The 13,716-nt window shown below is 40.1% G+C and overlaps 3 protein-coding genes across 3 annotated transcripts; 1 reads left to right on the top strand and 2 right to left on the bottom strand.

Moving 5' to 3' along the window:
* Nucleotides 1-1,326: 1,326 nt before the first annotated feature.
* LOC112086510 lies at nt 1,327-3,317 on the bottom strand. The gene is made up of 2 exons (XM_024155469.1): nt 1,865-3,317; nt 1,327-1,760 (listed from the first exon to the last, which is right to left on the bottom strand). The coding sequence occupies exons 1-2, from the start codon at nt 3,315-3,317 to the stop codon at nt 1,327-1,329; spliced, it is 1,887 nt and encodes a 628-aa protein (XP_024011237.1).
* A 3,579-nt stretch (nt 3,318-6,896) lies between these two features.
* On the top strand, nt 6,897-12,068 carry LOC18017689 (GTPase-activating protein gyp7). The gene is made up of 15 exons (XM_006401742.2): nt 6,897-7,100; nt 7,293-7,466; nt 7,660-7,711; nt 7,800-7,907; nt 8,227-8,311; nt 8,595-8,649; nt 8,738-9,187; nt 9,905-9,964; nt 10,207-10,305; nt 10,377-10,487; nt 10,653-10,724; nt 10,815-10,931; nt 11,103-11,252; nt 11,376-11,476; nt 11,646-12,068. Exons 1-15 carry the CDS (start codon nt 7,032-7,034, stop codon nt 11,968-11,970), a joined length of 2,028 nt encoding a protein of 675 aa, XP_006401805.1. The 5' UTR covers nt 6,897-7,031; the 3' UTR covers nt 11,971-12,068.
* Nucleotides 12,069-12,162: 94 nt separating this feature from the next.
* LOC18017688 (transcription factor MYB82) lies at nt 12,163-13,152 on the bottom strand. The gene is made up of 3 exons (XM_006401741.2): nt 12,936-13,152; nt 12,717-12,846; nt 12,163-12,624 (listed from the first exon to the last, which is right to left on the bottom strand). The coding sequence occupies exons 1-3, from the start codon at nt 13,057-13,059 to the stop codon at nt 12,303-12,305; spliced, it is 576 nt and encodes a 191-aa protein (XP_006401804.1). The 5' UTR covers nt 13,060-13,152; the 3' UTR covers nt 12,163-12,302.
* Nucleotides 13,153-13,716: the final 564 nt, after the last annotated feature.

Below are 13,716 nucleotides of genomic sequence, written 5' to 3'. Positions count from 1 at the left end.
GCAGAGGCATATATAAACCGTGAGGGTGTGATCTAGATTTGGCTTTGTGGCACTGAATACATCTTGAACAGAACCGTTCCACGTCTCTTTTCATGTGTGGCCAATATAAATGGTCCATCATGACATCCAGAGTTTTATCCACCCCAAAGTGTCCCATTAAGCCTCCACCGTGAGCTTCACTAAGCATTAGTTCCTTCATTGATCCCTGTGGAATACACAAACGTTTATCTTTAAAAAGAAAACCATCGTGTATATAGAAAAAAACTGTGGGGCCTTTGCAGCATTCGTTATAGTTTTCGCTAAGCTCAGGATCATCTTTGTATAGCGTCTTGATGTGCTCGAAGCCCAAAACTTTGGTCTCCATGGTCGCTATAAGCGTATGGCGTCTTCATAAAGCGTCAGCTACCACGTTTTCTTTGCCCTTTTTGTACTTAATTACATAGGGAAAGGTCTCTATGAATTCAAGCCACTTAGCATGCCTTCGTTTAAGTGAGGTTGGGCCACGCAAATGCTTAAGGGTCTCGTGATCAGTGTGTATGATGAACTCCTTGGACAACAAGTAATGTTGCCATGTCTCCAATGCTCTCACCAGTGCGTACAGCTCCTTATCGTAGGTAGGATAATTGAGGGTGGCTCCATGGAGTTTCTCGCTGAAATACGCCACTGGTCTCCTTTTCTGGTGCAGTACAGCTCCGATTCCCAATCCGGAGGCATCACATTCCACTTCGAACATCTCATCAAAGTTAGGTAACGCAAGAATGGGTGCTTGAGTGAGCTTTTTCTTTAAGGCCTGAAACGCTTCATCTTGAGCTGCTCCCCACTTAAATGGAGCGTTTTTCTTGATGACAGCCGTGAGTGGTGCGGCCACGGTGCTGAAATCTTTCACAAATCGCCGGTAAAAACTGGCTAACCCATGAAAGCTCCGTACATGACCGATGGTGGTGGGCGTGGGCCATTCCTGTATGGCTTTGATCTTTTCTTCGTCCACCTGTAAACCCTGTTCACTCACAACAAACACTAAAAACACGAGTTGGTTAGTACAAAATGAACACTTCTTGAGGTTAGCATAAAGGCCTTCCTTGCGAAGTGATTTGAGTACTAGTTCAAGGTGTGTGAGATGATCTCTTAGGTTCTTACTATATATAAGTATGTCATCAAATAAACTACAACTACGAATTTACTTATATATTCTCGAAGAACCTGGTTCATCAGTCGCATGAAGGTGCTTGGAGCATTAGTTAAGCCAAAATGCATGACTAGCCACTCGTACAAGTCTTGCTTGGTCTTGAAAGCCGTTTTCCATTCATCTCCTTCACGCATTCGGACCTAATGATACCCACTCTTCAAGTCCACTTTGGAGAAGATAGTGGAGCCGCTAAGTTCATCCAATATGTCGTCTAAACGCGGAATGGGGTGCCTATACTTGATAGTAATGTTGTTTATGGCCCGGCAATCCACACACATACGCCAGGTACCATCCTTTTTAGGCACTAAAAGCACAGGCACGGCAAAGGGGCTGAGGCTTTCTTGTATATAGCCCTTGTCCATCAAGTCTCGCACTTGTCTCTCGAGCTCTTTGCTTTCTTCCGGGTTCATTCGGTAAGCTGCCTTATTTGGTAACGGCTGGCCTGGAACTAGGTCTATCTTATGTTCTATTCCTCGTAGGGGTGGTAGCCCTGGTGGGATCTCTTCGGGAAACACATCTTCGAACCGTTTGAGTAAGGCCTCTACTTCGGGTAGGAGCTCAAGTTCCTTTAACCCTGCGCTAAGACATTCTTTGAAGAACATTAATAACATAGTGCCATTGGCACTCCAAACGCGGTTTAATTCACCAGTACATATATATAATGCGGATTTAGAAGACTTAGTCTCTTGTTGCATTCGCTCTGAAGCTCGTGGACCTCGGTGGGACTGAGTGGTGCTAAATTGTATTTGCGACCAAGGTGTGTAAAGCTGTAGAAGTTGGTGCGGCCATTGTGCATAGTAGCCTTGTCACACTGCCACTGCCTGCCTAGTAAAAGATGCTCTGCTTGCATCGGCACAACATCACAAAGGACCTCGTCTTTGTACTTGCTCACACTAAAAGGAACCGTGACTTGTTCGGTTACTTTGAGCTCGGTGGCATCGTCAAGCCATTGCAATTTGTATGGCCTCGGGTGCTTGGTCTTTTCCAGTCCTAATCTGTCTACCATGAACTTGCTTGCCACGTTAGTACATGAACCTCCATCAATAACAATATTACATACCTTGTTGTTAATGGTGCATCGCGTATGAAACAAGTTCTCTCGTTGGATCCGATCCTCGGGCTGAACTTGCGCACTTAAGACTCTTCTAGTCACTAAGAGATATTCACCAGTATCAAGATATTCCACATTCTCTTCATTGTCCCCGGGTTCTTCTTCAGGCTCATCTTGAGATTCATATCCTCCACTCGGGGTGATGATCATTACCCTTTGGTTTGGACAGTCTCGTGCATAGTGCCCTCGTCCCTGACACTTGAAACAGGTTATATCGCGTGTTCTAGCTTGACTAGTGTTTTGAAACTTACCTGGTTCCGGTCGATTGGTCTTTGGTGCCTCGGTGGATTTTGATTTGAGACGTGAATCAACTTCCATGGCCTTGCCCTTGTCAATGGTTCGACTAGAGCTAGCTTGCCACGGCTGGCTACCGCGGTTGCGGTTTGTTAGCGAGGCTTTGCGCTTGATTTGTTGTTCCACCTGAACTGAAAGATGCAAGTGGAGGCCACTATACTTGACTCTCTCCACCTTGCGGGCTATTCTTTCTTGGAGACCGTCCACAAACTGAGCCATCAAGGCCTCTTCGGTCTCTTCAAGCTCTAGGGAGTTCAACAGTTTCTCAAACTCCTCGAAGTACTCTTCCACGCTCCTTGTTCCCTGAGTTAACTTACGAAAGCGCTTCTGTAAGTCACGGTGATAGTGTTCTGGAACATACCTGAGTCGTAAGAGGTACTTCATGTCGCGCCAAGTTTGTATTGGCCCAAAGACTTGGCGTCTCCTCTCAGCTACGGTGCGATCCCACCATGCTAAAGCATGATCGGTGAGTTGAGCCGTGGCTAAGGCCACTTTCTTGTTCTCACTATAACCATAGCAGTCAAAGATGTATTCTAACCGCCGTTCCCAGTCCAAGTAAACTTCGGGATTGGATTTCCCTGCAAAAGTTGGTGGCGTTAGTTTTATATCATGATTAACTTCTCTGGGCTCTCGTTCACGCGGCCGGTTGTGTTGCAACGAGTCTTGTCTTCTCGGATGTTGCCTACACATGGGGTCAGGTGGAAGATCCTCCTCCAGTTCAGGCATACTGTCTTAATCAGGATCAGGTGGAATCTCCTCGGCCTGATTACGCACGTTCCTCCAAGCTTGAGGCAATACATGATTCGGTGCTCGGTGAGCTGGTGGCTCGAGTCTTGCGACGCGTTCACGCGTATCCCTCAATTCTTCTCTCATGGTGGCTAACATGGCCATGAGCTCGTTGTGTTGTTGTCCATTGGCATGAGTAGGTGCGGCATTCTCGGAGTTATCGCCCATGTTTCTTGTAATCTCACAAAAACAACAAATCGTTTAAATACCAAGGTAGGAGAAAACTTAAACGCAAGAGATAACTAGGATTCGAATTGAAATTTTCTTTTTTTGAATTTTCTATTTTAATGTAATCGAAAATGCAATAATACGAGATGAGATGAAACAAAACGAGTTATATAATTTTTTTTAAAAAACTTTTCTCTTAAATAACTAACCGATCTAACAATCTATGAATGCGGAAGCAAGAAATATATAAAAGGGATAAGTGTAAGAAAGCCGAAAGGAGAACTTTCGGCTCTGATACCAGATGATGTAAGAACCAGGGGGTTCTCACGGGTAACACGGTGGTGGTGAGACAAAGCAGGCGGTCGCCCTCTCTTTGGCTCGGTGAATGGTCGATAGATGGGGATCTGACACGCAGGCGGTCGCCCTCTCGTGTGGGATCTGGAGGTGGTGTGCTGGCGGAGTGAATACACGACACAGAGGGGAGGTTACTCTCTGATACGGTGCAGGGGTTCACGCTTGCTTGAATCTCACAAGGAAGCAATGAACAAGTTGAGAAGCCGCTTCTCAGGAAACTTTGAAGAAAGTTAGTTCTTTTATTGATAATGGGAAAAAGGTTGCAGACTACAAAGCTGCGTGTGGGACTTTATAAACAGTCCGTCAGCTTGAACCTTCTAGGGTTCGACTCGAAACAAAAATGGAAAGACTCAAAACAACAGGACGTTTAAAGTAAAACTACAAGAAATGAACCTAGACGCCTAAAACATAAACTCATCGTTTCATTAAACTCAAATATGGAAAGTTTGCAACAGACTCTTGAAACTAAACTATTGGTGCCGTTTTGATGTGATACTTAGTCGTTGTGGGGGCTGAGATCACCTGCAAGGACGATATAATAATTGAAAAGCTTACCTTGGTGTGAAGAGCTCCGGTTGGCCGTTTGTGTAGTTGTGATGGCTGAGCTTGAGGCTGTGGTGTCTTTGGTTTGGAACCTTCTTGTAAAGTCTTCTAAGTGCTTTTCCAATGCAGCTAAGTCCTTGTCTTCAAGTCCCCAAGCTTTTTGATGCTCCGTCCTATTTCCTTGGTCTTCTTGGCCTTTCTCGGGTCCAGGTGGTGTGTTGTGAAGCATCTCCAAATCTGCTCGTTGGTGGGACAAGATTCCACGTTCGTTAGCCTCAGAATATGGACTTGGACGAGAGATCTTATCTTTGTTGGAGGTTTCCAAGTCGTCTGGTGGCTCTAGCCCGGGTGTCTTTGAATTATCGGCTAAATCTTGTATGGGCTCGGCAATCTCATTATCCGCTCGGGCAAACTTGTTTCCGTCTCGAGCGTTGGATTCAGCTGGCGATTTTGGTCGAGTGATACCAAGTTCAGTACGACAAATTCCTTCGTCAAATTGGACTTGCCGAGGTGGATCAAAATTATCGGCTAAAACCTCTCGCGTCTCGGCCAAAGTTTCTCGCGTATCGGCTATTTTTAAGTCATCCCTTAGTTCTTCAAGGTTTTAAACCTGAAAATGAAATTCTGTTCGGACTATTAGCATTTAAATCAATAATTGGTCGAGAGATAACCATTTTGGCCTGACAGACTCGGTCGTCTGATGGGTCATTCCTGGATCCCAAGTGTTCGGCCCCGGTTTGGCCGCAAAGTTCGTTTAAGCCGTATATGACATTCAGGTCAGGTAACAACGGGTCGTCTGGTTCTAGTGAATTGATGAAGATGTGTAAGACCCTTTTGTATCTATTTCTGAACTGTTTAATTTTGGAGCGTATCATAGCTCCGTCTTAGACTGATAACATTAGCTCCGGTAAGGTCTTAGGGTCGATGTCCACATCAAATAGTATAATTTTACAATACAATACTACATTTTTACATATTTTGGTTTTATTCTTCTTGCTGCCACACTTTTTACAACACTTGCCACACTTGTTGCAACACTTGCCACACTTTTCGCAAGACTTGGCACACTTTACATATTTCCCATGCTTCTTAAGATTATTTTGATATGGGTCTTTGTTTTCTATGTGACCTATTTGGCGCTTAGAGTATGAGTTTAACAGTATCTAACCAACCATCTTTTAACTAAATGTGATAAGATATGTCTTCGAATGTCTTCACATTCACGTTATTCGTCATTCAAACGTTCATATGATCCTCATTTCAGGCAACAAGCGGAGGATTGCATCGCTTTTTATGTTGATCATATATTAATTTGATCAACATACTTAAAATCTTTAATCATGTATGATTGAGTTGAGCGTTTTTATAAATAGTCATTAGACCTTTGATTAAACCTCAGAAACTTTATCATTCATCGATGTGGCAACAAAAGTTTTTAATTATAGCGTCATCCGGTGGATATTTTTCTTTAAAAGGTTTCCCTTCTAAAACGTTTTGACTCTATAAACTTCTATCAATAATCAAATTGTTTTTTTTTTGGGTCATCTAGAAGAGTTTTATTCATAACTAATCTATGGATTTACACAAAGCCGACAGAAGTAAAAACATTTCTTTGAAAACAAAGCTGGCAGAATAAACATGTATTCTCCAAAACCAAAAACCGGCATACTATATAAATATTTCCAAAACCTGAAAGATAAGCTCAAACAAACCATAAGTCAAGAATAAATGGATAACAAAACAAAATCTTAATAACAAAACATTCCTAGATAGAGACGCAACTGCGAATTGAAAATTTCAATAGAACAGAACACTCAACAGCGGATTTATTATTATTATTTTTTTGTAACAATCACATCCAATTTATTGAAGATTAATAATACCTTTGCAGAAACTCATTATATTGCTCTGATAATTATTTTTGGAGCCACGAGTTAGAAACACAAGCAGATCAACCAAGGAAGACAAATTGTTGAACCTCTAATTCTGACCGGAATGCTATATGCAAGATCAATAGAAGTTACATCAATAAGCGTTTGTAAGTTTAGCAAAATTGCGGGAAACTTTTGTCAATATTTATTGTTAAATATTCAATAACACTAGTTAATCAAAATGGTTTATACTTTATACTAGTCGTGAATTGTCAGAAAGTAGATTTCTAGCCTAATAAATAAATGTCAGACAAATCTCCACTTTTGAGATGAATTTTGGAGGTAAGTTATTAGGTTCATACTTACTTTTATGCTATTAGAGTCATCGAATTTTCCGATTGTAGAACTAGAATGTTCAATACCACAAATTTCATATTTCAGATCTGATGTATTAGAGTTGTGCACTAATAAATCATGTGCATTAAATCAACAATTATAAAAGTACTTATAAAACACACAAACAAAAAAAAGTTGATTAATATATATAAAAAAGGAGGTTAGTTTGCAAGTGAAACCCTTCTCTATCTGCAAATTGTAGGAGATACACACGTAATAGAATAATCTCAACGCGCTTGTAGCTTCCTTAGGCTCTTCTGTTTTTTTACTTCGTCTCGAGGGTAATCGATTTCTTCTATCTCTCCTCTCTCCTCGTGAAATCATGAGTATGGAGGCATCGGAGCTTCAGGATCTCTCTGACGACGCCGATTACGCTGCATCTCAACTACAAGTTCGCTTTTCTGACTCCTCGTTCTATTTTTTTGTTCAATCGCAATTTCTGTACAAGTCGATCGTAATCGCAATCCAAAATTTCTCCGCCTGACTTGTGAATTTGTATTCGTTGCTCTTTCGTTTTTCTCTATTCGATTTGGATTTGATCGTATTGATTTTTAGTTTTTATTTCTCTCCTGATTTTGTTTAGGGATCGGCTAGTATGATGCGTTGCGACAGCGAGAAGAGAAGTTTATCTAGTGAGCACGAAGGCGCTGAATTGATATATTTGAAGGATAACGTTGCGATTCATCCCACACAGTTTGCATCGGAGAGGATTAGCGGTAGATTGAAGTTAACTAAGCAAGATTCTGTTCTCTTCCTGGTAATCATTGCAACTCTGTTTTATTCCTTTTTTTGAAGTCTCTCTTTGATTTTGTATGTATGTATATGTTACAAGGATTAAGGAAACGAATCGATTGCTTGATGTATAATTTTGTATTCGTTTGCTTACTTGAGAGAATGTTCTGATTCCATTTGATATATTGGTGTTTTTTTTTTCAATCTGTGATTGCTAGTCTTGGATTCCGTACAAGGGACAAACCTCAAACGCAAAGCTATCAGAGAAAGGTAAGCAGGATTTCTTTAACTAAATTAGTATATTTTGGTATTGAAGAAAATGTCTTAACGTTGTTCTTAGTTTCTCTATCTTTTCTAGATAGGAGTCTTTATACCATCACAGCAGTTCCATTCACAGAAGTGAGGTCCATCAGGCGACACACTCCTGCTCTCGGATGGCAGTATGTAATTGTTGTGCTGTCTTCTGGTAAGTAAAACCTCTGGCTGTTGCTTTCGTTGAGATATATTCATAAATGAAAATCTTGAATCACTATTTGGGATGATCAATTGCGTCAACAATGAAATCAAAATGGTTACATCCATATTTTTGTTTTACAAACGACTGTTCTTTCACTTATTAAGATATTTGGAACTGAAATTAGTAAAAATGATCTATGAAATGACTGGTAAAAGTCTGTGGTCTTCCTAGTGGGTTTTGACACTGGTCAATGGGATATGATTCTCGTTTCCCCATCTCTACAAGACGAATGATTTAGAGAATTTTAAGCGTTTGAAATGACCTGCAGGACTGGCATTTCCGCCTCTGTATTTCTACAATGGAGGAGTCAGGGAGTTTCTGGCCATAGTGAAGCAACATGTTTTTCTTGCAAGGTTTGTGTCTGATCTGAGATTTTTGTCTATGGCATGTATTTTTATGCTTATTTATAGAAAGCATGTCTTTATATCTGTGGGTTTACTGTATCGAAGTAGTTTAGGGATGCACAATGTATTGTTACTTTCAGACGGCTTTTATAGTTTTTGTTACTTACTCATAGGGGAGACCTGGTATGAAAATTTGTGGACGACCAAAGTTTATTATCGTATGGAGCTGGATGAGTCATTGCTTAGCTATGTTACAAATAATATTGTCTTACATAATCTTAATTTTTTATAGGTCGGCAGAAGATGCAAATGTGTTCCTTGTCAATGATTTCCAGAGTCCTTTGCAGGTAAAAATATCAAATCATCTTATGCTGGCTGGAGTAATGATTTTGGTTTTTCTTATGACCTTATACATATTATGATTATATCCGACAGAGGACTCTTTCTTCATTGGAGCTTCCAAGTTCACTGCCTGTTGCAAGTGGACAATCGACATACCCATCAGACGGAGGATCTTCTAATGATAATAATCAAGGGAGAACAAGTGCAGGTGTTGACAACAGAGTTTCTAGATTTTCGCAGTATGGACCGAGAAAGCACAAGAATCATGATCCTACTCGTGATCTTTCAATTCATCTTCTAGAGAAGTTTTCTCTGGTTACTAAGTTTGCTCGAGAAACAACCACTCAGTTGTTTTCTGAGAACAATGGCTTTGGTTCGGTTGACAAGAGATGGAATAACCAACCCGTGCATAATTATGATGAAAAGTTGTCAAATATTGCTGAGGAAAAAGATCATGAAGGCCCTCATAGTTACCCCGAAAAGGACCATCTCAATGATGAAGAAATTCCTATTACCGTTGATGTCCCTGCTGATCCCTTAGAGGTGAGGGTCATTTTCCTTTTTCATTTTTTGTTATAAGCATAGCATGTTGGTGGAAATTATATCCGTATCTTGGGAATCTTCCTTTTGCCTCATAATACAACGTCTAGTTTTCTTTCGTCTTTTTTGATAGATTGTCATTTATCTTAAATGTGGGGGGGGGGGGGGGGTGAAAGTCATACTAGTACGACTTAATTCCATACATCTTAAAAAAAGTTTCCCTTGTCTATGATTCATTATGGATACCCGATTGACAATCACCAGGACAAAGGTATTATAGTCATCCTTACGGGCATAATTCGATCTATAGAGTGTTCTATGGATGAACTTGTGCATGTATTTCAGTGCGTCTACTTTCAGTTATTTGAAACACTACCTAGGTACTAGGGCCTAGTTTAGTAACTGCACTTTTTCTTGTGGTTGTTAAAGTTTGTTGGAAACATAGCTCTGAAAGTTCATTTTCATTCTAGGGCAATCAATTTGTAAATGTAGGCATAGATTTAAATGCTCAGCTTTAGTTGATAATCACTTCTGCAATATGTATGGATGCTTCACCTTGTATCACAGTATAAACATTTTCGGATGGAATGATGTGTATTCTTCATTAACAGCAAGTATCTGGAACTAATTTACTGACCACTCGTAATAGCACGTACATGTAAAATATGGAACTTATGAATTTGTTATAGATTATGGCGTTTAACTGTTCCTTCATTGCAGTTTAACAAGTTGAGTTTGGTGTGGGGAAAACCAAGGCAGCCACCGATGGGTTCTAAAGAGGTAAGCACTTTTGAATTCTGCAATTTTCCAAAGTTGAGAACGTTTGGAGGGGAAATTTTTTACTAAATGGTAGAGAAGAAATGACATATCACCAAGCATTGTGGTGAAGTTAAAATATTGACAAAATATGTCTACCCTGTTATAGAATATGTTTTGCTTCATTGTTTGCTAAGGGTGTAGTCATAGATTTTCTATTTTCTTTTCATCTTTGCATTAAATTCAAACCTTCTCTGGGTTCTCAGTTCACAGCATTCTTGGATTCTGAAGGGCGAGTTGTGGAATCAAAAGCTCTTAGAGAGAGAGTTTTCTATGGAGGCATTGAGCACCAATTGCGAAGAGAGGTTAATTTTTCTATTTCTGATGAATGTTATAATTAGGCATGCACAATTATAACTTAGGATCACCTTTATAGGTCTGGCCCTTTCTCTTGGGGTATTATGCATATGACTCGACATATGCAGAGAGAGAATATCTTCGAGCTGTCAAACGGATGGAATATGCAACATTGAAACAGCAGTGGCAGGTTCGTTCATTGTCATTTCACATCTTCTCTAAATTCCTTGGTTGGTTATGTAGTTCCTTGGCAGGATGATGTCTGAGCTTGCTAAATAAAACTGAGGTGTTCCTAGAATAGCTTATTTCCCTCATGTTCGATGCACTCTTAACAAATATTTCTTCTTTTTGACAGAGCATCTCTCCTGAACAAGCAAAAAGGTTCACAAAATATCGGGAGAGAAAGGGGCTGATAGATAAAGATGTGGTAAGAAGAGTTTGAGAATATTGATTGACGCGGTGTGCCTCGTGAAATTTCATTTGAGCTAAATTCCTTGTTTATTTCTTTCTTTTGAAGGTAAGAACTGATAGGGCATTTGAATACTATGAAGGGGATGACAACTTGAATGTCAATAGCATGCGTGATATCCTATTGACCTACTCCTTCTACAATTTTGACCTGGGTTACTGCCAGGTACTGAACTACGAGTTGGGGGTGTCCTTACTGTTATGTTTCCATATATTTGTATCGGGTGTTCCCACTCAGTGTATAAGTAGGAGTCCTTGGACAATCTTCTATTTCTAGCTTTTGCGTTGAATTTTCCTACTGCGTGGCTTAACTGACAAATGTTATTCTGGCTGTTAGGGGATGAGTGATTATCTGTCTCCTATCTTGTTCGTGATGGGGGATGAATCAGAAACATTTTGGTGTTTTGTGGCACTGATGGAGCGCCTTGGACCCAACTTTAACCGTGATCAGAATGGGATGCATACTCAGCTCTTTGCACTCTCAAAGGTCTCTAATTATTTCTCGAGAACACCTCTACAGTTTAAATCTTGAATTTCTTCCTTTCTAATAGCATTCAGCATCAATATTGGGATCTGAATCTGGAGCCTTTTCATGTTCACTGTCTTACAGCTGGTGGAGTTGCTCGATAGCCCACTGCATAATTACTTTAAGCAGAATGACTGCTTGAATTACTTCTTCTGTTTCCGCTGGATCCTGATACAGTTTAAAAGGTTTGTTTCTTCCTTTCTTTCCTCCTTCAGTTGAAAATATCTGAAAACAGTTTTCCATCACGCTTTGAATGTGAATTACGAGAAGCCCCAATATTGTTTTTTTTTCCCCAAAAAAGAAATCTTGTTATTGTGTTATATTTTAATTCTGTTGGCAATGTACATGTCTCAGGGAGTTTGAGTACGAGAAGACAATGCAGCTATGGGAGGTGTTATGGACCCAGTACCTCACGGAACACCTTCACCTATACGTTTGTGTGGCGATCCTGAAGCGATGTCGCAGCAAGATAATGGGAGAACAGATGGATTTCGACACTCTCTTAAAGTTCATCAATGAGCTCTCTGGGCATATCGACCTCGATTCGACAGTCAGAGATGCCGAAGCACTTTGCATATGTGCTGGTGAAAATGGTGCTGCTAGTATCCCTCCAGGAACCCCTCCTTCTTTACCCCTTGATGAAGGTATCTTATATCCTCAGGACGATGATGTTTTGTAAGTAGTACACCTTTCCTTTTTCTTCAGGACATGTTACCAAAATTTGGATTGCTTTTACAGACAGTTATTAATTCAATCGACATATGCATTTTTGTTTCATTCACTTGATAGATACCCTGGAGTCGAAAATAGTTAGGGACAGGTATTGTAATGGAGTTGATGATAAGGTAAGAATAGGATTTTTGATGAATCAGGGCTTATTACAACTCATGGTTAATTCTTGCGTAGACTACGTCCCTCCCTCAATGTTAATTGTATAACTAAAAGCAAATATGATTCGCAAAGTCTATGCAAGAATTCATCCCTCGAGATATAAATCAAGGGAAGTCCGTCCTAAAGCAGAGGAAAGAAATCAGTGAAGGCAAAACATGGGTCAAACACAAGAGTGTCTGGGTAGTGAGTAATGAGAGGCAAGGGAGATCCTATGCGGTTCATCCAGGTAGTGTCCACTTCCTCTTCTCCTTCTCCTCCTTCTCCATGGCTTCTTCTCACTTCTTCTGTAGACATAACTGGCTTATCAATGAAAGGAGTGGCTTCGACTGATTCAGGTGCATTCTGTTTCCTGGAACTGGATTTCTTGTTCAAATGGGTATTCCAGTAGTTTTTGACTTCGTTATCAGTGCGACCTGGAAGGCGACCAGCGATCAACGACCATCTGGTGGTAGAAAAGAAGAAGTATAGTAATTAAATAGCTAAAATAAAGTGATGAGAGGAGAATCAATGGTGGAAAAAGGAGAATATCCATACCTGTTTCCCAGAAGTTTATGCATGCGAATGATGAGGTCTTGTTCTTGAGGTGACATGCCTCCTCTTTTGATATTTGGTCTTAGATAATTCTTCCATCTCAACCTACAGCTTTTCCCTCCTCTCTTCAATCCTGCACACACAAACAAGAAAACAAATTTTTCTAATCTCCCAAAATTCCAACTTGATGTTTTTTTTTTGGGAGGAATTTTTGGTTCGAACCGGATCTACGAGAGATATCTGCCCAGTTTCCTTCACCATGAGTCTCGATATAGCTTTTCAATATCATGTCTTCTTCAGGTTTCCACAATCCTCTTTTCACATGAGACTTGCCTTCTTTCTCCATCCCTTTGTTCTTTGCCTCCACAGATTTGCAAGTGAAGGCGTGTTTGTTATATTGTGCGCATAAAAAGTGAGTTTCCGACTTTAACTCTTACATGTGGGGGCTGTTTGTTAAAATTATTGAATGGAAAAAGAGCACTTTTCAAACAGTGAAACTACTGTGAATTCGTGCAAACTATAGCTGTAAAAGCTTTAGTTCCTTTGTTTTTTATCCTCAGTATTGTTACAAATTATTGGCGCTTTAAGACAAACATATAGCCAAGGCAGATCAGAGGTTGGAGATTGCCATCAACCTCGATACCTGCGTATCTCCATTTCCACTTACTCTCTTTCTTCAATCACAGTGATATTTTATTCCTTTATATTTTGACCAAATTTTTTTACCAATGCCAATACCAATCTGACAATCTCCATTTTTTTATCAGTGTTGGAAACATCTCTATTAGAGGTTAGAGTTACAGAAATCAATCCAACATGTTCAAAATTGTTTGATACAAGTGAATAACCTTTTTTTGTTTTCTAAGTTTCCGTCTCAACACACTTGCAAAGAAACAGAATACCTCACAAATACAACTTGTGCGTTTACTGCACCAGTTGCACTTCAACAGTTCTTTATCGCTAAAAAGGATAAATGGCGTACGTGCAATTTCAATGTTTTGCT

The sequence above is a fragment of the Eutrema salsugineum genome, unplaced genomic scaffold (genome assembly GCF_000478725.1).
Source record: "Eutrema salsugineum unplaced genomic scaffold, Eutsalg1_0 scaffold_2, whole genome shotgun sequence".
In the NCBI taxonomy this organism is placed as follows: Eukaryota; Viridiplantae; Streptophyta; class Magnoliopsida; order Brassicales; family Brassicaceae; genus Eutrema; species Eutrema salsugineum.
Note: the sequence above shows the minus strand (reverse complement) of the source record. Positions and strands in the feature narration are given on the sequence as shown.